Source organism: Cherax quadricarinatus, chromosome 30 (genome assembly GCF_038502225.1).
Source record: "Cherax quadricarinatus isolate ZL_2023a chromosome 30, ASM3850222v1, whole genome shotgun sequence".
Taxonomy (NCBI): domain Eukaryota; kingdom Metazoa; phylum Arthropoda; class Malacostraca; order Decapoda; family Parastacidae; genus Cherax; species Cherax quadricarinatus.
This window is the reverse complement of record NC_091321.1, coordinates 27,184,998-27,211,144: the sequence shown is the minus strand read 5'-3', so window position 1 is coordinate 27,211,144 and position 26,147 is coordinate 27,184,998. Positions and strand designations below refer to the sequence as shown.

General features: G+C 38.9%; 1 protein-coding gene across 4 annotated transcripts in view; it reads right to left on the bottom strand.

Annotated features, from left to right (window-relative positions):
• Positions 1-1,159: 1,159 nt before the first annotated feature.
• Positions 1,160-26,147, bottom strand: part of LOC128692768 (high affinity cAMP-specific and IBMX-insensitive 3',5'-cyclic phosphodiesterase 8B) — a 659,454-nt gene continuing 634,466 nt past the window's right edge. For all 4 annotated transcript variants that reach the window (XM_070090034.1, XM_070090035.1, XM_070090036.1 and 1 more), the window contains one exon: positions 1,160-24,710. In XM_070090034.1, the coding sequence (XP_069946135.1) occupies positions 24,517-24,710 (194 nt within the window). In that variant the 3' untranslated portion in view covers positions 1,160-24,516. The remainder of the gene's footprint in view (positions 24,711-26,147) is intronic.

Below are 26,147 nucleotides of genomic sequence, written 5' to 3'. Positions count from 1 at the left end.
GTAAGTACTGATCAGATTCTAATTTTTTTTGTTTTATTACCTTCACAAAAATATGCTCTTTAATTCTGTTAGAAAAAAATAATAATTTTTTTTTTTTCAAAATTTCTTGGACACTGGTGCGTGACTTCAGATTTTGGCCTTGGACCCTGAAAGGGTTAAGACTTGCATTTATGCTCAGGTGGTATTGTATATATACAGTGGACCCCCGGTTAACGATATTTTTTCACTCCAGAAGTATGTTCAGGTGCCAGTACTGACCGAATTTGCTCCCATAAGGAATATTGTGAAGTAGATTAGTCCATTTCAGACCCCCAAACATACACGTACAAACGCACTTACATAAATACACTTACATAATTGGTCGCATTCGAAGGTAATCGTTATGCGGGGGTCCACTGTAATTCCTTCATATGTTAGAGAATTAAAACACTTGACTCATATGTCAAAGAATTCCATTTGATATTTTGTTTTTAATCATTCAAAATATTTCAAGAAGCTGAAAAGTAATTTTTATTACAATAACGATCAGTATTTTTGTAAGGAGATACTGTATTACTAATTCCAGAACTGGGTACAGCTAAAAGAGCTATGGGTCATAATATTTTAATGTGGCCAAGGCAGTGTCCTGAAATAATAAACTATTATTATTAGAATGTAAGTGTTAGGGTATTGCATTTTATTTACAAATCCTGAGACTTATCTTTGATCTTGGGGCCAGGAAGGATTGGCAGTGGGTTACACATCTAGTTACTTAACCGAAATGTTATACCAATATAAATATATGTTGAAAATAGAAAGCTGGCTGTGCCATATCCATGTTTATACAGGTTAATATTCTGCCTCCAATTTTAAATCTCACTTTGGGTGTGAAATGTTTTAATATTCATACAAGAATGGTGATACCATTTGCAAACAAAATATTCATTTTATAACTGCTTCCTAAATAAAATACAGTACTCTGAATAACTTGAAATGTTCTACAAAATCAACTGTCACACTATTGTGAAATAACAACTTGAAGAGGTAGCAATTTGTGCCCGCACAAGTCCTCTCTCTTCATGTCATTATCTTACAATAGTTCCTCCTCATCTCATTCAAATGATTTATACTTTCAATTATCCTTTGGTATTATGGTGGCCTATGTGTTGATGCAACTCTATTCTTATTAAAAATATTTATTCATTTTAAGCAATAAACAAATGTTCCATTGAAATTACTCATAAACCAGACAGACAGTTGAGAACAATGTTTTTTTACATTTAGATATAGTGAAAGGTTCTGTCCCTAACATCTTTAGAAAAGCATTGCAAATGCTATGCCAGTTGGTCTAAGTAGTGAAAGCCATAAAGATAATACTAGACAAATACTTGATATTAAAGGCAGTAAATTGTTTTAATAAAAAGTATACCAATGAATTTCTTATTCAGGCAAAAAGTCAATTACAAAGTCCACATTTCAAATTTTAGGAATTCTCTGAATAAAAATAGTATGGTAGGTGATTTACATTAGCTACTGGCCAGAAAGGAGTTATTTAAATAGCAATAGTATGTTGCTATTATGCTTTCTGAGGAACATATATGACAGATATTGTATATGACTACCAATCAGCACTACACAGGAGGCTAATTGTAAGTCAATGTGCAATTACATTATAGCTCCACTGCTTAGACATTTAACAGAAGGTTTGAAGTTTGCTAACCAGGTAAATTTGCTCCATGTTAGTCTTTATATAACTGTTTTACAATGCCTCTGAAAAGCACTGAAAGAAACCCTGTTTGCTCCTCTGACTTTGTGGAAGTAATCTCTGGTGTCTCACTACAATATAGCACTGAACAAAAATGAGGATATTGTATAATGTCTTTGAGGGACCAAGACATGAGACACTAAGTTCAGATACCTTTTTGTTTTACGAGCCCTAATGTTTGTGTACACACACACACACACACATATATATATATATAAATTTTGTATACAGTCTGGGAACAATCTGATTACACTAAGTATAACTTTCTTTCTGTTACCCTCGAGGCATTATTATTGCTGTTATGAAATGTCAGTGGAGGTAAGAATATGAAATAAACATAATTATAATGAAAAATCACAGCACAGGACTTCATATAAATTGCCATCAGTGGTGGGGGATGGCAGTGAATAATTTGAAAACAGTAATTCCTACAAGTTACTATAAATCTTCCTGCTAGAGGTTTCTTTTGTAATGTAAATACAGTATGTGTATCTGGCACATTAAGGAAAGTTCTCAAATAAATATATTTTTTTTACAAACTTAAATATTGCAACATAATGTAACACAAGATGTTTGTTTGTGCATGTGTGTGTGTGTGTGTGTGTGTGTGATTGTGTGTGTGTGTGTGAGTGTGATTGTGTGTGTGTGATTGTGTGTGTGATTGTGTGTGTGTGATTGTGTGTGTGTGATTGTGTGTGTGTGATTGTGTGTGTGTGATTGTGTGTGTGTGATTGTGTGTGTGTGATTGTGTGTGTGTGATTGTGTGTGTGTGATTGTGTGTGTGTGTGTGTGTGTGTGTGTGTGTGAGTGTGTGTGAGTGTGTGTGTGTGTGTGTGTGTGTGTGTGTGTGTGTGTGTGTGTGTGTGTGTGTGTGTGTGCACACTCACCTATTTGTGGTTGCAGGGGTCGAGACATAGCTCCTGGCCTTGCCTCTTCACTGATCACTACTAAGTCCTCTCTCTCCCTGCTCCATGAGCTTTATCATACCTCAACTTAAAACTACATATGGTTCCTGCCTCCATTTCGTCAGTTGCCAGACTGTTCTTCCTGACAGCTCTATGACTAAAGAAATACTTCCTAACATCTCTTTGACTCATCTGAATCTTCAACTTCCACTTGTGACCCCTTGTTTCTGTGTCCCATCTCTGGAACATCGTGTCTCCCCTAACCCTCCTGTCCTCCAGTGTCATCAGGCCGATTTCCCTTAATCTTTCTTTGTAGAACATTCCCCTTAGCTCTGGAACTAGCCTCGTTGCAAACCTTTGCACTTTCTCTAATTTCTTAACATGGTTGACCAGGTGTTGGTTCCAAAGTGGTGCTGCATACTCCAGTATGGGCCTGATATACACAGTGTACAGAGTCTTGAACGATTCCTTACTGAGGTATCAGAATGCTGTTCTCAGGTTTGCTAGTTGCCCATATGCTGCAGCAGTTATCTGGTTGTGTGCCTCAGGAGATGTGCTCATTATTATACTTGCCCTGAGATCCTTTTCCATGAGTGAGGTTTGCAGTCTTTGGCCACCTAGCCTATACTCTGTCTGTGGTTTTCTTTGCCCTTCCCCGATCTTCATGACTTTGCATTTGGCCAGTTGCTGGACCAGGCTTCCAGCCTGTCCAGGTCTCTTTGTACTCCTGCCTGATCCTCATCTGATTAAATTCTCCTTATTAACTTCACATCATCTTCAAACATGTCATTCACATATACCAAAAATAGCACTGGTCCTAGGACTGACCCCTGTGGAACCCCGCTCGTCACAGGCGCCCACTCTGATATTTCGTCACATATCATGACTCATTGTTGCCTCCCTGTCAGGTATTCTCTGATCCACTGCAGTGACCTTCCTGTTATACGTGCCTGATCCTCTAGCTTTTGCGTTAATCTCTTGTGAGGAACTGTGTCAAAGGCCTTCTTGCAATCCAAGAAAATGCAGTCTACCCACCCCTCTCTCTCGCGTCTTCCGTTACCTCGTCATAAAACTCCAGTAGGTCTGTGACACAGGATTTGCCTTCCACGAATCCATGCTGGTTGTCATTTATAAGCTTGTTCTGTTCTAGGTGCTCCACCACTCTCCTCCTGATAATCTTCTCCATGACTTTGCACACTATACATGTCAGTGACACTGTTCTATAGTTAAGTGCCTCGTGTCTGTCTCCTTTCTTAAAAATGGGGACTACATTTGTCATCTTCCATACCTCAGGTAGTTACTCACGTTCAATGGATGTGTTGAAAATTGTTAGTGGCACACAAAGCATCTCTGCTCCCTCTCTAAGAACCCACGGAGAGATGTCCAGTCCCACCAACTTTGAGGTAACGAGGTCACTTAACAGCTTCTTCACCTCCTCCTCGGTTGTGTGTATTTCATCCAACACTTGTTGGTATATCCCTCGTTGGTGTACCCCCCTGTTCTGACTTCTCGGAGTCCTTTTTGTCTCCACTGTGAATACTTCCTTAAATCTCATGTTGAGCTCCTCACTTCTTGGTCGTTTCTTGTGAGCTTCCCCACCTTCTTTCCTCAGCCTGATTACCTGGTCCTTGACTGTTGTCTTCCTCCTGATGTGGCTATACAACAGCTTCGGGTCAGACTTGACTTCTGATGCTATGTCGTTTTCGTACTGTCCTTATCTGTGCAAACTTGTTTGTTTCTGGCCCTTCGACTAATCTCTTTACTTTCCTAGGTCCTTTGTCTTCTGTACTTTTTCCATTCTCTAGTGCACTTAATTTTTTGCATCCCTACACCCTTGGGTAAACCAAGGGCTCATTCTGGTCTTCCCATTATTTCTGTTGCCCTTGGGAACAAACCTTTCCTCTGCCTCCTTGCATTTTGTTCTTATTGACTTTCCTACCAATTCTCTTTCCCACTGAACCTCCTGCAGGAAGTTCCTCATACCTGTGTAGTCCCCCCTTATGTAGTTTGGCTTTTTGCATCCTACTTCTGTTACCCTCTCCACTTGTAACTCTACTATGTATTCAAAGCTCAGAACCACGTGATCACTAGCTCCAAGGGGCCTTTCATATATGATGTCCTCAATGTCTGAGCTACTCAGGGTGAACATGAGGTCCAGTCTTGCTGGTTCATCCTCCTCTCTCTCTCTGGTAGTGTCCCTAACATGTTGATGCACGAGATATGTTAGTGTGTGTGTGTATGTACTCACCTAGTTGTGGTTGCAGGGGTTGAGTCACAGCTTCTGGCCCTGCCTCTTCACTGGTTGCTGCTAGTGTGTGTGTGTTTGTGTATTTTAGTGCATTAGTGTGTGTGCGTGCTCACCTAGTTGAGGTTGCAGGGGTCGAGTCCAAGCTCATGTGTGTGTGTGTGTGTGCGCGCACGCGCGCTTACCTAGTTGAGGTTGCAGGGGTCGAGTCCAAACTCCTGTGTGTGTGTGTGTGTGTGTGTGTGTGTGTGTGTGTGTGTGTGTGTGTGTGTGTGTGTGTGTGTGTGTGTGTGTGTGTGTGTGTGTGTGTGTGTGCGCGCGCGCATCTGCATGTGTGCGTGCATGCACAGCTGACTAAGGAGGCTAATGAGAGGAGGGAACTCACACATGGACCAGCCTTGTGCTTCTACACATGCACACATACTCATCACATTGTTTCAGAGAAAGAACCAGAGATTCAGGAAGCCATATTTCTGACGACTGATAAATATTGTTTTATGAGATCGAACTGTTTATAAAGGTAACCAGCTGTTACTCATGTAGGCAGCATGGGCTATGTATTTTGTGATGAATCAGCTGTGGAAGTTGGGGATGAGGATTGTACATCACTAAGCTCTGTGGAAGAGAAGTCTCAGTGGACACAACTAAACATTTATAAAATCCATCCAACTTCTGTATTAATTTTGTCTTCATTCACTTAACTCCAATTTTTGCAATATGATCTATGCTGCTAAAAGTGCACTGGTCCTATAGCCAAAGCAGTTCACAACCCCAGTGGGCATAATCCTACACTGGATGCTTAAGGTGCTCAGAGTGAATCCTTATCACTTATGAATGGTGTTCTTGTGAAACTCAGTAATACTAGTGCAATGTGTATAACATTCTGATAAAAACCTCTGCATTTCTCTGTAAACTAAAAAAAAAAAAATTTTCTTGCATACAAGCATTTCACACAAGTTCCCTCCCATCTAACCAATGACAGGAAGCACTAAAAATGGGAAACCCTTACATATTTAAAAATATAAGAAGATATACATGTATGTATCTGTATATATGAACCAATATTATTTATACAAATTCTTATTAGACCTCTTATATATATTAAAAAGATGAAGACTTAAATAGCCTCAGATACTTACTACAAAGTGCTGCTTTGAACACTAGTGAACTGTGCTTACTGATGAAGGTGTTGAGTGAGAGATGTTATGACTAATAATCAAAATGTGTGTTTCCAGATTAAGGATCTGCATCCATGCATATTTTGACTGGAGAAAAGCTACAGTATGTGTGTGTCTATAATATAAACACTCTTGTATAATATAAAAATGGAGCAATTCTACAAATAATTTTATGCTAACTCAACACCTGCATGTCTCACCAGGTTGGGCAGCTATATTAATGACACCAAGCTATGCCCATTCTCCTAATAAACAATTTGCAAATAACAATTGAAAGTCTAAGGTTTATGTTTCAGGATCATTTTGCAAATACAGTGTAACATACAAAACTGAGCCTTACTAGTCCATAATCTTTATGACTTGATTAATTTATATAAGCAGTTAATAACAGTTACTTTGTCCCAGTTAGACTAATAAAGAGCAAAATATTGTCAAGTGAGGGGGGAAATGTTTTCTAATTCCACTAGAGTACTGCAAGGGCACACAAAATATAGTATACCAGGTGTCTCACTGTAATAAATTATATCTGGCAAGAAGTCAACATTTGGTTTCTTTATAGCACTGACAATTATGAAAACATCTCCATCCATGCCTATGCAACACATGCATGGAGAGGTTTACCCTCAGGTACACAAAACACATCTTTTTAACATACATATTTTTAACAATATGAGCAGACTTGCTACAAGGTGTCACTAAGGGGCACTACTCTACAGCTCAGTGTTATCATTTGTGGCTGACCAAACTGCTGGAGTCCTGCTGACCGGCAAACATTTATTTTCCTCTCACTTCTAGCCACACTTATATTGTCTTCTATTTGTGGCTAATGTATAAAATAGTTTTCATATTTTTACATTTTTATTTTCATACAGTAAAACCTCGATACTTCACATTTCTGTACTTCAGAAATTCCTGTACTCTGTAACTAAAAAAAATTGTATGTAACAATTATTTTAACATTTTCCTTCTGATACCTCTGAAACTTAATGCTACTGTAACTATGACACATTGGTCGAGTCATTAGCTTTCCCATTAATAGTTTTTTATTATCCCACTTAAGGTGCCTTTATCCAAGAGGACCTGTCCTACCTTTCCTTGGATCAAACCTGATTACTTTTCATTCCCCATGTGCTGTATAATCCTTACATGTTTAGCACTTCCCTTTGTTCTAATATTAATAATACTTTGCTTTTATTCTTCATAGAATCATCCCCCCCAAAAATTACAAGTAGTAAGGAATGTGGTGGTGTAAAGAGAATGCACATTACACTAACTCTTGTGAAGAAAGCTGAAATTTCAAGATATGTTATATGCTTCCCACAAGAAAGCACCCACTGATGTTGGTGAGGCACTCTTGATCCAAGGAACTGGACTTACCCTCTGAACCTTAATGTCTCCCATTCCCCATGTGCTATATAATCTCTATGGGTCTAGCACTTCCTCCCAGTTAAACTAAATAAATAAATACAGATACTACTACATTAGGGTAGTGAACTAACCTGTCATACAAGGATGTGCTAATGAGCTTCTAAACAATAACACAACAATGTCTTCTCTGGAGCAGCTGTACCATCATGTGTAGCTGGAGGAAGCTAGGAAACTGACTGAGGAGAGCAAGAGGATTTGTAACAATTTTAGTGATGATGAAGACTGCTATGACAGTGATGGAGAAGATAGGCACCAAACTGATGATAAAGGCTGAAGGCACTATAGAAATTTCTAATTCATTTACCGTGTTCCAAGACTGTTGTAGGAGGCCTGGTCACAGACCGGGCCACGGGGGCGTTAACCCCCGGAACCCTCTCCAGGTAAATTCCAGGACACCTAACATACCAACAAGCCGAGACGACAGAAAAGAGTGTCAAAGAAAAGACAGGGAAGGGTACTGTTGTTTCTAGAGCAGGAATAGGGGATTCTATAGGCCACATGACCAATATTTTGTCTGGTTGTGGAAATGATACTACTTTTTTGAATGAGGGTGGGAGGAATTGATATCAGGAGGGCAAGAGGTGAAGATATGCTACACAAGTTAATGCTTGCTATTACAGAGATTAAAGAAAGGATTTGTATACTTGTAATACGTAGTATTCTACCCAGGATGAGGGTGGGAAATGAGTGGCTGCCTAGGGTATTTGGAGTAAACAGCTGGCTGGGTAAGTGCTGTGGGGCAACTAACAAAGTGGACTGACAACTGGGACACCTTTTGCTAAATGTGTTAAGTTTGCAAGAGATAGAATTAATTTTTCATTGCACAGAATCAAAGCTTTAGTTATATCAGTATAGAGGGCAGTTAGTGATCTGTCAGGGGGTTTAAACTAATATCTGTTCTCAGAAACTTCAGTTATTTGGAAATGAATAGGACTGATACAAATATACTGACATTTTGGGAAATGAAAATTAGAATTAAAAAATGAGGGTCTGTATGGGAAAGGGCTGTGGTAATGAAAACTAAAAAACAAACATTTTGAAATTAATGAAGTTTGTGGGGTGGGTAAGAATAAAAGTGCAATAAGTAAAGAGAGCAAAAATAAAGAGGAAGGCAGACAAAAGAAAAGCTTTTAAAAAATATATCACACTAAGAGCCATAGCAATAAATTTAAGATAAAAGAACTAAGACTAACTGAACGTACAAGTAATACAATTGTAATTAACAAAATACGGTTTAGTTTAAAGAATCGGAACATGCCTGCCAAATGCAACATCAAGGATTTAACCCTTTCAGGGTCCGTCCTGTAGATCTACGGCTTTGCGTTCAGGGTCCAAACCGTAGATCTACGTCATGAGCTCAGCTCACTCTGATAAACTGTGAGTGGTACACTTGGGCCTAGATATGAGAGAATACATCTATGTGGTATGTGTGCACCACATAAAACAAATCCTGCAGCACACTGTGTATAATGAGAAAAAAAGCTGAAACCAAGATTTTCGATTAAAACAGCAACTTTGCAGTGTTTTTTCGTATGTTTTTTATAGTTGTATTTGCAATTTCTTGGTCTCATTTGATAGAATGGAAGACATATTACAGAAATAGAGATGATTTTGATTGGTTTTAGCACTGGAAATGGCTTGAAACTGAGCTCAAAGTAGCAGAAATGTTAAATTTTTGCCGATGTTCAAGAGTAAACAAACGACCTCACACGTCTAATACATGCCAGCTGGTGGGTCTAATATACATTCACAAATGTGGTGATGATATTTATACAATTATTACAATATTGCATAACAGTAAATCTTCTATTTTTTGGTGTGAATAAAAATTCATCATGTGAATAAAAAATCAAAATGGGATTTATTTGTAAAGCCTCAAAACGTAACTAATGAACCGAGGAAATGTTAGTTTAGTGCCAGGAATGCCTACGTTGTTTATTCTGGATGCTATTTTGAAATTGGAATATTTTGAACTTTGTGTTAAATTGGCCAAATTACCAATTTCCGATCACTTTATTTTGTAATTGAAACAGTTGACTTGGCGATTTCTTGTGCTCAATCGATAGAATAGAAGTAATACTAGTAAAATAGCTAAGAATTTGGTCGACTGGAATGATGTAATTGGCCTAAAATGGAAGTCAAAGTCGGCAAAATTGCCGATTCATAAATATCGCTGACACATCAAAATTTGCGAGAGCATAATTTCGTCAATTTTCCATCAAATTTCGTACTTTTTGTTTTATTACCTTCGCAAAAAGATTCTCTACCATTTCATAAGAAAAAATAAAATTTTTTTTGGAAAATTCTTGGACACTGGGGCACCACTTCAGATTTGGGCCTTGGACCCTGAAGGGGTTAAATTATTCAACACTAACAGAAACAAGAAAGGGGTGGAGTAGCCCTACTTGTCAGAGAAAAGTGAAATTATCAAGGCTTAAGGATATGAAAATGTAGAAATCTTAAAGATTTTTAATTGCAACGACCCAAAAAATAGACTCGCCATCACTGTCTTGCCAGAGGTGCACCAATACTACAGTTCATATGACCCTCCGAACTGCAATATCCCCACCCCTCCTCCAGAGTGCAGGCACTAACTCCCACCTCTAGGACTCAAGTCTAACTAACTGGTTTCCCTGAATTCCTTCATATATGTTACCTTGCTCACACTCCAACAGAATGTCAAGTCACAAAAACCACTTGCCTTCACTTGCTTCTATCTAACATGCTTATTGGATGTCCAAGTCCTTGCATACAAAACCTCTTACCCTCTCCCTCCACCCTTTCTTAGGATAGTCCCTACCCCACCTTCCCTCCACTAGATTTATACACCTCCAAGTCATCCTATTTTTTTTCCATCCTCTCTAAATGTCCAAAACACTTCCATAATCCTCCCCTCCCCCCATCCCTCAGCCTTCTGGATAACACATTTAGTAACCCCATACCTCCTCATCTCCAAACTATGAATTCTCTGCATAACATTCACACCACACATAGCACTCAGACATAACTCCACTCCTTCCAGTCTCCTTCTCACTGCAACATTCACAATCTATGCTTCACACCCATGTAAGAGTGTTGGTAGCACTAAACTCGCATACATTCCCCTCTTTGCCTCTATGTATAACATTCTTTGTCTCCACAGATGCCTCAATGCACCATCCAACTTTTTCCCCTTGTCAGTCCTATGGTTCATCATCTCTTTCATAGACCTCTCTGTTGACAAGCCCACCCACAAATATCTGAACACATTCACTTTCTCCATATGCCCTCCTTACAGTAAATCTGATATCCAACCTTTCATTTCCAAACTCATTTGTTACCCTCATTACCTTCCTCTTTCCTGTGTTCACTTTTATTTTCATTCTTTTACATACCCTCCTAAATTCATCCACCAACCTTTGCAACTTCTCTTCAGAATCTCCCAAAAGCACTGTCATTGGTAACGAGCAACTGTGACACCACCAACTTTGTATTAGATTCTTTATCTTTTAATCCCATACCTCTCCCTAACACCCTAGCACTTATTTCTTTTACAACCCCATCTATATATATGTTAAATAACCATGGTGACATCATGCATCCCTGTCTAAGACTTACTTTAATGGAAAGTAGTCTCCCTCTCTCCTACATAATGTAACCATATTGATTGGAATTCCTTGACTGGGAATCTAGCACTGAATAATTTCCCTAAGGTAGTCCAGGATTGCTTATTTAAAACAGTTTGTCAAAGAATCAACAGGAGGTAATGATCTCTTTGATTTGGTACCACTGAACAAGAAGACTTGTAAACAATCTAGAGATCATGGAGGATTTTGGTATGACTGATCACAAATTTCTTATGTTAACATTGCCTACAGGTATGAAGATAAGAATAATGTAGTAAAAGTCCCAGATTTTCATTCTGCAGATTACAATGGACTTCGAGAACACCCGTCTTGTGTCGACGGGTAACAAAAAAAACTGTCAATACAATATTTTTCTTAATACAAACTGCCCAAAGAATATATATTTCCTATAAAGAAATGAGATCAAATAAACATGATCTGAAATGGATAAATAGGTAACTAAAACATCTTTTGAAGGAGGAGAGGAATTTATAGGTGGCTCAAGAGAGGAGAGGATCACATTATGAACCAATATGTTCATATTAAGTTAATAAAAGAGATAAGAAACACTAAACAAGATTGTGAAATTAAGGTTGCAAGTAAATCAAACCTAATGTGAAAGGTTTGTTCCAAGTATGTACATACAGTATACAGAGCAAAGATCAGAAAAATACTGGGTTCACTTAACCAACCCTAGACAACTTAATGAGAAACAAATGTGCTCAATTTTCAATAGACTAATACAAAAAGAAACAAAATCTCAGCAATTATTATAGTGGATCTCATGACCAGAGTGCTGTATGACCCTTTTGGATTTAGTGCTTAAATAATAATAATAATGACAAAAAGATATGTAATATCAGAGTCGCCAGATATGGTTTTTAAGCAAGTGGACAAATTAGAGTAACAAGTCCTCGGGTCCAACGAATTGTTTTCGAGGGTTCTTGAAGAATGCAAAATGAAACTGAGTGAACCACTAACTAAACTTACCAATTATACAGTTGACCATCAGTTAATACAGTAGATACAATCCTGAAAATAGATTGCAATAAGAATATTGTGTAAAATGAACTGAAGAATATATAGGAAAAATAGGGCTATGTTCGTCAAAAAAAAAAAAAAAAAAAAAAAAAAAAAAAAAATTCAAGTCTTGAAACTGTAAAATAAAAATGATGATAATGTAAATGTAGGTCGATGTAGTGATGTGTTATAGTTAAAAAAAAATTATAGCAACAAAGATTACAAAATAGTATTTCTACCTTAAATTCTAGTTGCTGGTGTATGTTGTTGATTGTAAAAGGAGTAGAGAAGGATGGTGCAACTCTACTGGGCTGATGTGTAAAGTTGTGGAATGTTGGCTGAGGTTCTTGCACTTATGTTGATTGTACTGGAGTACTGAGGCATTCTGTAATGTATCTCTGGTTTGTTTTACCCTGCAGTACTTTATACAGCTGACAATAAGGCATCATCAGCTATGAGAGGTAGAGTCGAGGCATGATGTGGGTAAAGGTGTGGTTGTGGGGAGATTGTATGGGTGAAGGTTGCTGGATGTGTAGTGAAGGGATGGAGACAGGTAGGAAAAGAGTATGGGTAGAGGCAGGTATGGGGTAGAGGCAGGTATGGGGTAGAGGCAGGTATGGGGTAGAGGCAGGTATGGGGCAGAGGCAGGTGTGGGAGGCAGAGAGTTGGGTGAAGGCATGAGTAGGTGTACAGAAGTGGTGTGGGTAAAGGCAGGAGAGTTGTATAGCCAGGTGGCATGTGTGGGGTTGCTGGGCGTATGATAGAGGTGGGGGCAAATGCAAGTACAGGGTGAAAGCAAGTGTGGGTGAAGGCGAAGGTGAGTGTGGGTGCATGCAAGTGTGTGAGTGGAGGTGGGTGGATGCTGGTATTGGTTAAAAGCAGATGCGAGTGAAGGCAGGTGGTGCGAGTGAATGCTACCGCAGGTTGAAAGGTGTAATTAATCTCGGGTAGGTAGGTGCATGCGTGCGTGAGTGTGACAGCACAGTAAGTGGATGGAGAGCAGGAGGTGAGAGAGACTGATTTGGGTGGAGGGTGGTGTGATTGAGAACAGGTGTGGGTGAATGACAGCAGGTGGCTCAGCATGAGTCAGTGGTGTGGGTGAAGCCAGGATAGGTGGTGTGGGCATGTGACTGTGGGAAGGGGTTATGGTGTGTGAGGGATGCTGTGGGCATGTGACTGTAGGGGGAAAGGGGGTTATGGTGTGTGAGGAGTGGTGTGGGTGAGGGCATGGGTAAGGTATGGGTGTAAGGGTACATAACCTGTCAGTCAAAGATGCCACATCCACATTTTTGTTAGGAGGCTGGGATTGGGGGGCAAGGGGTTCCTAGTTGTCTAGGATCTCAATTTTCTTCATAATACCAAGACTTTCATACTTATGCTTCTTCTTTGCACTTCTAGGATCACTTGCATTCCTCATGGGTGCCATGTTTAATATCTGGAGATGAGACAGGATGATGCAAGGATCAAATATCAATTCACTAACACAGGCCAAGTTTGGTAGTGGACATGTATAAACATAGCACAACTGACTCACCCATAAGCTCACTGCAAGATAGGGGAAAGAATCTGAACTGTGCCACATATTGCCCTGCATGTACTCCACCATGCAAAATGATTAATATGGGACGTTCACAGAAAATATACTGCAATTTTGCAACTGTGTTAATGTAAAAAAGTGTTAACAGATCATGTGTTAACTGACAGCTTATTGTAACTGTAAACTAGAATCATGACTGATATATAGAAAATTGCTAATGGAATTCCTATCTACAAAATGGGAGATAAATCCCTACCATGAAATTACCCCCAATTAGTTTTGCATCAATAGTGGGAAAATTACTAGAATTTATAATTGCAGGTATAATTAGAAGCCACCTTGATGAGCATAACTGATTAATAAATCTCAACACAGATTCATGCCTACCAAGTTTACTGACTCTATTCAGTAAGGCACTTGAGGCAGTGGACCATGATATAGAATATGAAGTTGTCTACTTGGATTTCAAAAAAATTTTTGACAGACCCGCACAGAAAACTGTTAGATAAAGTGGCAGCACATGGTAAAGGGAAATATTCTCTCATGGATAGGGCACAGATAACAAATAGACAGCAAGAAGTTTGTATTAATGAGGCAAAATCAGATAGGGGACCAGTCATTAGTGGCATTCTACAAAGATCAGTTTTGAGCCTCTTACTGTTCATAAACTATTTTTGACTTTGATGAGGGAATAAACACAAACACGAGTAAATTATCTGACAGCACAAAAATAGGCTAACAAATAAATCTGGATGATTTAGACATGTTGTCTTGGGCAGAAAGGTGGTAAATGTAGTTTGATGTAGAAAGTGCAAAGTCCTAATGCTTGAAAAAGGAAATAACCCTAGACATGTATACTAAATCATATTGAACTTTGGAGTCATGGTAAGCTGAAATCCAAAGCCAAGAAAACAATGCCTAAGCCTTTGTAATAAGGCTGACAGATTGCTTGGATTTACATTAAGAAGTATAAGGAACAGTCCTAGGGTATTCTACAACTATACACAACATCAGTGAGATGTCGTATGCATTATGTAGCAGAGTTCTGAGCTTCATAGTACTACAGAGTGGATAAGAGAGAGATAAGATTTTGTTCGGATTTTTAACCCCGGAGGGTTAGCCACCCAGGATAACCCAAGAAAGTCAGTGCATCATCGAGGACTGTCTAACTTATTTCCATTGGAGTCCTTAATCTTGTCCCCCAGGATGCAACCCACACCAGTCGCCTAACACCCAGGTACCTATTTGCTGCTAGGTGAACAGGGCAACAGGTGTAAGGAAACGTGTCGAAATGTTTCCACCCGCCGGGAATTGAACTCGGGCCCTCAGTGTGCAATTTTATACGCATAGACTTCTAAACTGTTGTATCCTGGGTACCTCTGCAAAAACAGTGATTATGTGTGAGTGAGGTGAAAGTGTCGAATGATGAAAGTATTTTCTTTTTGGGGATTTTCTTTCTTTTTGGGTAACCCTGCCTCAGTGGGAGACATCCGACTTGTTGAAAAAAAAATAATAATAATAATAATAAAATAAAAATATGATGGAGAATATATAAAGAATGATTAATCCACTGTATAAGGAATCTATACTCTCTTAGAGATACAGTATAAGGGAAAACATGATTTAAGTATACAAGTGGAAAAGAGGTATAAATAAGGAAGAAATAGAGTACTGAATATTGAATATATGTAACCAAAGAATAGGAGATGCATTTTAAAGTTAAATTTAGATTCAGAAAGGATATAAAGTTGTGGACATTTGTAACAAACTTTAAAAAAATTACTGAAGCTAACAGAATTGGTTGCTTTAAAAAGTTGGACAAATACATGAGTAAGATGAGAGTTGGGTTAAGAGGGACCTGCCTGGCATAGGGTACTGGGCCTACTGCAGTTAGTGTGACAATTGTGCAGATTTTTTTGGCACATACTAACATTTCAATGAAAATATAACATTAGCAATGTGAAAAAGTTGCTGAAAATTCTGTGCTAAGAAGCTTAAATATTTTATTGTTAGGTATGGAACACTGCTTGCTATTAGATCAGTAGACCTCAGTACATGTGACTGGTAGTTTAACCCGTATCATAATGCTCATTTTTTTTTTTTTAACATACTGGCTATCTCCCACTGGGGTTGGGTGACTTGAATAAAAGAAAATACTTTCACTGTCACTTACTCAATTACTATCTTGCCAGAGCATGCTGACATCACAGTTTAGATGACCTATCAAACTGCAACATCACCACCCCTCCTTCAGAGTGCAGGATTCAGGTCCAGTTATAAATGTTACTTTGCCCACACTCCAATAGCACGTCAAGTCATAAAAATCCTTTCCCCCACTCATGTCTAACATTCTCACACAAGCCTGATGGATATCAAGTCCCTAGCACTCAAAACCTTGTTTACCACTTCCCTCCAACCTCTCTATATATCAGTACTGATATGACTATGCTTTGATACATTTGCCTTTTTGTTTTCATAGATAGTTTCAATCTATTGTAATGCATGTGTTTTTTATGTCTTGTCCAGTCCTCATATAGCAGAATATTAGTGACTCGTTTGACTCTTCAGCTGAACAAGTCTACCACTTAAACTCTGTTGTGCCATTTGCTACCTAAGATATAAACATAATCAATAAAATTTTAAAAATTAATTTTCTTCTTTTTCATTCTTGCCAAAAACAGATTTCAACCAAATTTTTTATTTAACTTTTTATAATTTTATATGATTAATGTATTTAAAAACTTTAAATGAATGAAAGATTGCTGAAGAAAACTCAACCATGTACTAGTTACTTCAATATTAGGATGTTCAAATTTCACTGTTTGGAATACTAAATTATAATACTTCATATTGTATATTGTTTAAATTGTTCTATTGTAATACTGTAATTTTTATAAAATAATTCAAAACTGTATTTATTCTCTACTAGACTTATTAATGCCATATAGCATTACCTATTAATACTCAGTTCTCTTGTACTCACTGTAACTCATCTAATGACCATTTAATGCTATAGCCTTATTAATCTTAAGTTAATTTTAAGTCTGCTCGAAATGCTCTGCATACAAGTGGCTTTTGGCATGTAAACTCAACTATTATATTCCCTTGTACAACCACATATCCTGTCAAAACAAATTTATTATTATTATTATTATAATATACAGAGAATATAGGTCTAAGCCATTTTTTTCATTGCAAACTTTTTAGGGTCAACTTATTCATGGGTAATATTTTCGAAAGTCTGAAAATTAATAAATTTCTTTACTGAACAACATAAGAATCAAAGAACAATGAGGTAGGACTACTGGTTTTACTAGACAGGTTCTTCTCACACTTATACATAGTACTCATCTATAACTTGCTCAACCAGCATTCTAATTCCTATGTAAGAATGTGAAATAATAAGAGAACTACAGTAGGCCTTCTAGCCCATGCTAGGTAGATGGAACTCACATTCACCTCTTTATTTATAATTCCTTTATTTTTATATTTGTTACGCAGTATAACTCAGGATGTTATAGCTATATGAGTGAACATCTTCAGTACTGAGATGGCTGGCCATTACAGTAATGCACATGTGACCACAACTTGAGGGATAGGTGAAATAATTAGCTTAAGCTATTCCATCCCATTAAAATGTAATCCGATACTTCTAATGCTACCAGGAACAATCCTAATAATAAGTTGGACAAATACATGGGTGAGTGTGTGGTCTCCTAGCATGGACTAAAAGGCCTCATACAGTGCTCTTTCTTCTATCATTTTTTATACATGTGAAATGAGTGTAAATAGTTGGATGTGAGTCAGACCTGCCTAGTATGGGCCAGTAGGCTTACTGCAGTGCTCTTCCATTCTTGTTTCAATTTTTTTTTTAACATGCTGGTTGTCTCCCACTGAGGCAGGGTGTTTCAATTATATGGAGCAATAAGTGCTGTACACCTGACCTTGATACAATGAATCCAAGACACTGCCAGCTCTATCAGACACTGTATCTTCTCTTTTTTACTTTTCTTCTATGTACAGGTATTTAAGCGTTAGGCAAAGATGAAGAGAAAACATTAGACTGTATGACAAACTCTTTCTGTTTCTGCACACAACAGCACAATACCAACACTAATTACCTGATCCACAGTTAACTGAAACATTGTGCTTCCCTACACCTACTACTTCTTTTCACTTAGCAGTAAGGCTCCTAAATGTTAGTGGAATGTTGCAAGTTGCATTCCAGGAGAGTTGATAATATACCTTGGATAGAGCTAAGGTAGAATAACAGATCTTAGCCGGTAACTTCAATGGACTTACCAGTCAAAGACTAAGGTAGACTTATACAATACAAGATGTATATAAAAAAGTAAGATCTTTTTAAAAAATGTCAGAGGCCAACTTATACTCAAAGTTGGGACATACTTGAGTAAAAACAGTTCAAAGGTAAAAATCTATACAAGGAACAAATGTATTATTTATCAATTTTTTTAAGGCTGCATTAAAATACTGTAAAATAAGTCTAAAGTTTCCCTTCTCCTGTATACATTACTGAATTTAAAAAAAGAGAAACTTTCATTTTCCTTTTTGGGTCACCCTGCCTTGGTGGGATGCGGCCAGTTCGTTGAAAAAAAAAAAAGTAACTTTGGGAAAAAGCAATATTAGCACCAAGTGTGTTTGCAGCAATGATGATAGCTATGTCATCATTGCTATAAAATATTCTTTAAGCATTGTCACACAAATGCAATGAGTTGCAACATCTTGCCATTTATACATAATTGTTTTTATTATGTATTTATGGAACTTTACTTGGAGGCAAAATACCATTTTGTTTCTTTATGGAAATATCTTAAATATATGAGCACTTGCATGATGATTTGGAGTTGCCATGATGGAAGAATGCATGCATCATGCCTGTGGAACTCTGACTCAAGAACCACAACACAGGTCTAAACTTTTGGGAGTGCATGAGTGTTTATTACAATTATACAGTATTTAAAAATCTGAAAAAGTCCACAACTGAGACAGTGCTTGACCCTGAGTGTTTTGGATTATCGAGGTTGTACTGTGTAAGTTTTCTCACTTTTTTAACTCCCACGTGTAATATATTTTATTTTTAGGTCAGCTAAGAACTCCGCAATTATAATGTAAAATTAATTATTTAGAGAATACCAAAGGAGAGTTAATAGTAACACTGACAGGAGTATGACTCTTCTACCATAGGATGATCATTACATAATATCATGCACCAAGGCAGCTAAAATCTCTCATGGCACAATAACCCATTCCACTAGACTAGCTGCAACAAATTTATGACACCAACTAATGCAAAACACATTGACTCTGCATCCTCTACTCTCCAGCAGGGCAAAATATTGAACAAGATATTATGGGTAGTACCTTGCCTGGTACTATCCATAATATCTTGTTCAATAAAATACAATCACAGCATCACATTATGCTAGCTAACACATTAGCACAGGTCTTCAGCACAACAAGGGCTGGGAGTCAATACCTGTATACATTAGTTGATTACCATAACATAATAAAGGCCTTGAGGGGGACACTTGCCTGAGATGGTCATCACAGACCTGGATGGTAAATATTATTATTACTGCATGTCTGCTATCATTATCCTGGACAGTGATCACTAATTTGTCATAATTATCTTGATCTGAGCATGTCTTCTTGGACAGTATCAGTAACACTAGCCCAGAACCAGTATCATGAATACCAAGCCAGAATCAGTATCATGAATACCAACCCAGAACCAGTATCATGAACACTAATCCAGAACCAGTATCATGAATACTAGTACAGAACCAGTATTGTGAATACTAGTCCAGAACCAGTATCGTTAATACTAGTCCAGAACCAGTATCATGAATACTAGTTCAGAACCAGTACCATGAATACTAGCCCAGAACCAGTATCATGAATACTAGTCCAGAACCAGCATCATTAACACTGGCCCAGAATGAGCATCATTAATATTGGCCCAGAACCAGCATCATTAACATTGGCCCAGAACCAGCATCATTAACACTGGCCCAGAACCAGCATCATTAACTCTGGCCCAGAATGAACATCATTAACTCTGGCCCAGAATGAACATCATTAACACTGGCCCAGAACCAGCATCATTAACACTGGCCCATAACCAGCATCATTAATACTGGCCCAGAACCAGCATCATTAACTCTGGCCCAGAACCAGCATCATTAACACTGGTCCAGAACCAGCATCATTAACACTGGCTCAGGACCAGCATCATTAACACTGGCCCAGAACCAGCATCAATAACAATGGCCCAGGACCAGCATCATTAATACTGGCCCAGAACCAGCATCATTAACACTGGCCCAGAACCAGCATCATTAACACTGGCCCAGAACCAACATCATTAACAGTGGCCCATAACTAGCATCATGAAGCAAGATTCAGAATCACTAACACAGCATTCTTCGAGTTCAAAAACAACACTGTTAATCATAACAACTTTACCCAGTCTATGATCACTACACCCAGGCTATGATTGCTACACCCAGGCTATGATCACCACACCCAAGCTATGATCACCACACCCAGGCTATGATCACCACACCCAGGCTATGAAACCACACCTAGGCTATGATCAACACTTGCTAGGTATGGGATGTGTCTTTACTGTGATATATGCTAGTAAATGCAATTAGTTTTAAAATGAAAAATTTAAATTTTAATGCAGGGATAACTGAGGGATGTATCTGTAGTGCATCCCTGTACTAGCCTCAAAGCTAGTGAAGGGATAATCCATCACCTCCTCCAATTCCCCAAGTGGTATGACCCTTATGGGTTTAAAACTTCCCCACGAATATAAAGTTGACTCTTGCTTAACAGCCTACATAGGGACTGAAGAAACTGCAATTAGTAAATCCCATTTATCTAGTATACTCCCCATGATGTAACCAGAGATGTGGACCAAGACACTTTTCATCAAGTCCCATCTTCCTATGCACCCTCTCAGTCTGCACCAGAGATGCAGACTGAGACAATTTTCTGTATCCTATCCCTGCTTATGCTTTAGCAATGAACTTCAAAACTATGCATTAATCAGACATGAAATCCTTCATGAAGAGAAGACAAGGTATTACATGTACAGTGCAGTGTACATTTCATTCCAACCAGCAAGAGTTTAAAAGGGCCAGTGTTAAGGAATGCAGTATTGAGAAGGAAAAAATCTATATTTCTAATTCTTCTTTCTTCTTTCAACACACCGGCTGTATCCCACCAAGGCGGGGTGGCCCAAAAGGAAAAACGAAAGTTTCTCCTTTTACATTTAGTAATATATACAGGAGAAGAGGTTACTAGCCCCTTGCTCCCGGCATTTTAGTCGCCTCTTACAACACGCATGGCTTACGGAGGAAGAATTCTGTTCCACTTCCCCATGGAGATAAGAGGAAATAAACAAGAATAAGAACCAGAAAGAAAATAGAAGAAAACCCAGAGGGGTGTGTATATATGTGCTTGTACATGTATGTGTAGTGTGACCTAAGTGTAAGTAGAAGTAGCAAGACGTACCTGAAATCTTGCATGTTCATGAGACAGAAAAAAGGACACCAGCAATCCTACCATCATGTAAAACAATTACAGGCTTTCGTTTTACACTCACTTGGCAGGACGGTAGTACCTCCCTGGGCGGTTGCTGTCTACCAACCTACTACCTATAATATTTCTAATTATGTTTATAAAAACACATGAGCCTGCCATATATGCACCAAAATGAAAAAAAATAGAATGATAAAAAACGAAAATAAACTTTAAACTTTGTCTAGCTTGAAGTACATGCATTATTAACCTGTGAATACAAACGTCTTGTCCTCTCCTCCCTCCTTACAATGCCAATCTTCTCTCTACCTCTCCCCTTCATTTATTTTCCCTTTTCCACTCTTTACCCTTCCTTCCCCCTCTTCTTCTCTATAACCCTCTCCTCTCTCTCCCTACATCCTGTTCTCCCTCTCTAACCATCCATTCTCTCCCTCATAGACCAGGATATCTACCAGTGTGTTTTACCTGGAGTTTACCTGGAGAGAGTTCCGGGGGTCAACGCCCCCGCGGCCCGGTCTGAGACCAGGCCTCCTGGTGGATCAGAGTATGATCAACCAGGCTGTTGCTGCTGGCTGCACGCAAACCAACATACGAGCCACAGCCCGGCTGATCCGGAACTGACTTTAGGTGCTTGTCCAGTGCCAGCTTGAAGACTGCCAGGGGTCTGTTGGTAATCCCCCTTATGTGTGCTGGGAGGCAGTTGAACAGTCTCGGGCCCCTGACACTTATTGTATGGTCTCTTAACGTGCTAGTGACACCCCTGCTTTTCATTGGGGGGATGGTGCATCGTCTGCCAAGTCTTTTGCTTTCGTAGTGGGTGATTTTCGTGTGCAAGTTCGGTACTAGTCCCTCTAGGATTTTCCAGGTGTATATAATCATGTATCTCTCCCTCCTGCGTTCCAGGGAATACAGGTTTAGGAACCTCAAGCGCTCCCAATAATTGAGGTGTTTTATCTCCGTTATGCGCGCCGTGAAAGTTCTCTGTACATTTTCTAGGTCGGCAATTTCACCTGCCTTGAAAGGTGCTGTTAATGTGCAGCAATATTCCAGCCTAGATAGAACAAGTGACCTGAAGAGTGTCATCATGGGCTTGGCCTCCCTAGTTTTGAAGGTTCTCATTATCCATCCTGTCATTTTTCTAGGAGATGCGATTGATACAATGTTATGGTCCTTGAAGGTGAGATCCTCCGACATGATCACTCCCAGGTCTTTGACGTTGGTGTTTCGCTCTATTTTGTGGCCAGAATTTGTTTTGTACTCTGATGAAGATTTAATTTCCTCATGTTTACCATATCTGAGTAATTGAAATTTCTCATCGTTGAACTTCATATTGTTTTCTGCAGCCCACTGAAAGATTTGGTTGATGTCTCCCTGGAGCTTTGCAGTGTCTGCAATGGAAGACACTGTCATGCAGATTCGGGTGTCATCTGCAAAGGAAGACACGGTGCTGTGGCTGACATCCTTGTCTATGTCGGATATAAGGATGAGGAACAAGATGGGAGCGAGTACTGTGCCTTGTGGAACAGAGCTTTTCACCGTAGCTGCCTCGGACTTTACTCTGTTGACGACTACTCTCTGTGTTCTGTTAGTGAGGAAATTATAGATCCATCGACCGACTTTTCCTGTTATTCCTTTAGCACGCATTTTGTGCGCTATTACGCCATGGTCACACTTGTCGAAGGCTTTTGCAAAGTCTGTATATATTACATCTGCATTCTTTTTGTCTTCTAGTGCATTTAGGACCTTGTCGTAGTGGTCCAATAGTTGAGACAGACAGGAGCGATCTGTTCTAAACCCATATTGCCCTGGGTTGTGTAACTGATGGGTTTCTAGATGCGTGGTGATCTTGCTTCTTAGGACCCTTTCAAAGATTTTTATGATATGGGATGTTAGTGCTATTGGTCTGTAGTTCTTTGCTGTTGCTTTACTGCCCCCTTTGTGGAGTGGGGCTATGTCTGTTGTTTTTAGTAACTGTGGGACGACCCCCGTGTCCATGCTCCCTCTCCATAGGATGGAAAAGGCTCGTGATAGGGGCTTCTTGCAGTTCTTGATGAACACAGAGTTCCATGAGTCTGGCCCTGGGGCAGAGTGCATGGGCATGTCATTTATCGCCTGTTCGAAGTCATTTGGCGTCATGAGAGCATTGTCATAATTATGCCAGGTTAGCACAATATTGTCTGAAAAAACTGTCATCAGCATCCATATCATGCCTGGGTCTAGCACACATGATAACCTATTATGATCCTGTGAGTAGCAACTGCTACCTCTCCTACCTCCTCCACCCTTCCTTATACACCCAGTTTCCAACATACTACACCTTATAAACAGAACTGTAAAAACAAGCATTTCTTTACTTTTTTTACCAAAAAAAAAAAAATATACGAGAATACAACTATACTAAATGGACATACAGCCTCTCCTCACTTAGTGAAGTACTCCTTTACTGACGACTCGGACTTACAACGGGCTCTCCAACCAGTATGTATACATAAATAATGTATACGAGAGCTGATTTCCTTTACTGTTTATTACAATATACAGTACACTACTGTATAAACATTTAAAAATACTGTATACCAAAAATGTTAGAAATGGTGCAAAGGTGACATTAAAACAATATCAAAGATTGTTGACATAAACCCACTACCATTATAGTATGCTCCTTGCTTAGCGACAAATTAGTTTACCAATGTGGTCTTAAGAAAGGAACTCTGTTGTTAAGTGAGGAGAGGCTGTATATAAAAATAAACTGCAGTTGATGTAAAAGAGGATAAAAAAAATCCATTAGTCTTATTTGATATGAAAGGTACAAATGGAAAATGAGTGTTAAGTAGGGAATGTCAGAGACTTATTTATGGTCTTTGAGTGAATATCTGTTAAGCAGGAGTCAACTGTAATATTAGTAATAACCTGGAGTGTGAGACACCTCCAAACATGAATCAGACTAACTTTCTCTACTAACCCAGAGTACTGTATCATTATTTTCATGCCTATTAATTTGTAGTTGTCCTAAATTAACATTTTAGTTACAATTTTACATCACTATATTAGATGAGAACAAAGCATGAGTAAAAAGTTATAATTTGGAGTAGATGGAGGTAACTCTCACTAGATTTAAAATGTGTACACAGTAATTACAAGATAACTGAAGCAGAACACATCCACAAGTCTGGATACAATAGGTCAAACCCCTGAGGGAATTACTTAAAGTTACTCCCTTCATACACTAACATTATGAAAAGTATTTGTATTCATTCAAAGAGATATTCTACATGCTACACATTACTAGCTTGCTTTTTCATCTGGGTTAATATTTTCTGATGTAACAGCACTCTCTTGTTCTTTAGCCTCATCCTCTTCCTCGGCCTTGCTGAGAGGCTGACTCTGAAGGGTTGGATTTGCATTAATTTCTTCCTGTTCCTTCCAATATTGGTAATTCCGTCTGAGATGGCCCAACAGCTCTGGAATATCTGCCAATGCTGCAAGAGAAATTTAACATTTTTGGTTGATTTGTTAGTAACTTTTCCTAGAATACCTGTATGTTGACAAGAATACAATGTTTTGGGGTATGAAAACTACATTGTAATGGGTTTCACTGTACCACATACAAATAACCTCTCAAAATTACCTCAATTTCACTTAATATTTGTCTCACTTTTTACATGTACATCTCCAATTCTCTGGTATCCCTGGTTCCAAAACCTTGCCAGAATATCGATTTTGTGGACAACAGCGATCACTTATTAATAATTTAACAATACACCTATGACCTACTAATTACAGTAGACCCTCGGCTAACGAACGCATCACATAACGTTAAATCCACCCAACGAAGTGTTTGAGCATAAAAATTTTGGCCTGGCTAACGATAAAAAACTCACCCAATGTGATTTGTCCCGAACCTGTCCGTCCAGCCTGAGCACCTCAGCTGCCCTGCCGTCATTGTTTACAAGCCAGGGTGGCCAGTTTCATGCATACATTTGATACATTTTGTATTATTCCATTGTTTATAGTGCTTGTAACTGCTAAATAAGCCACTATGGGCCCAAAGAAAGCTTCTAGTGCCAACCCTGTGGTATAAAAGGGTGAGAAATACTATCGAAATACTATCGTACCATGGTCAGCTGCTGCTGCACCACCGTCAGCTGCTGCTGCACCACCATCAGCTGTACTACTTGAAGATGTGGAGAGACTGTTGTTGGTGTGACTTAACGAGAAACAATTACCAAGAAACAATTAACCCCAGAGGGTTAGCCACCCAGGATAACCCAAGAAAGTCAATGAGTCATCAAGAACTCTCTAACTTATTTTCATTGGGGTCCTTAATCTTGTCCCCCAGGATGCAACCCACACCAGTCAACTAACACCCAGGTGAACAGGAAAAAATGCCTGGAACTAGTGCTCATATTGGTGAATTTAAGACCGGCAAAGGTTTGTTTGAGAGATTTAAGAATCATAGTGGCATACACAGTGTGATAAGGCGTGGCAAAGCTGAAAAATTCCAACCCCAACAAGTGTTTAATTGTGATGAAACAGGCCTGTTCTGGAAGAAAATGCCAAACAGGACCTACATTACTCAGGAGGAAAAGCACTCCCAGGACACAAGCCTATGAAAGACAGGCTAACTTTCTTATTTTGTTGTAATGCTAGTGGGGATTGAAAAGTGAAGCCTTTACTCATGTATCACTCTGAAAATCCCAGAGTGTTCAAGAAAAACAGTGTCTCATCACTTATCAATACTCTTCAATAAAGGTAAGTGTCATTTTAACCCTTTCAGGGTTTCGGCCATACTAGTACGGCTTACTAGCCAGGGTTTTTGACGTACTAGTACGCCTAAATTCTAGCGCCCTCAAATCTAGTGAGAGAAAGCTGGTAGGCCTACATATGAAAGAATGGGTCTATGTGGTCAGTGTGCA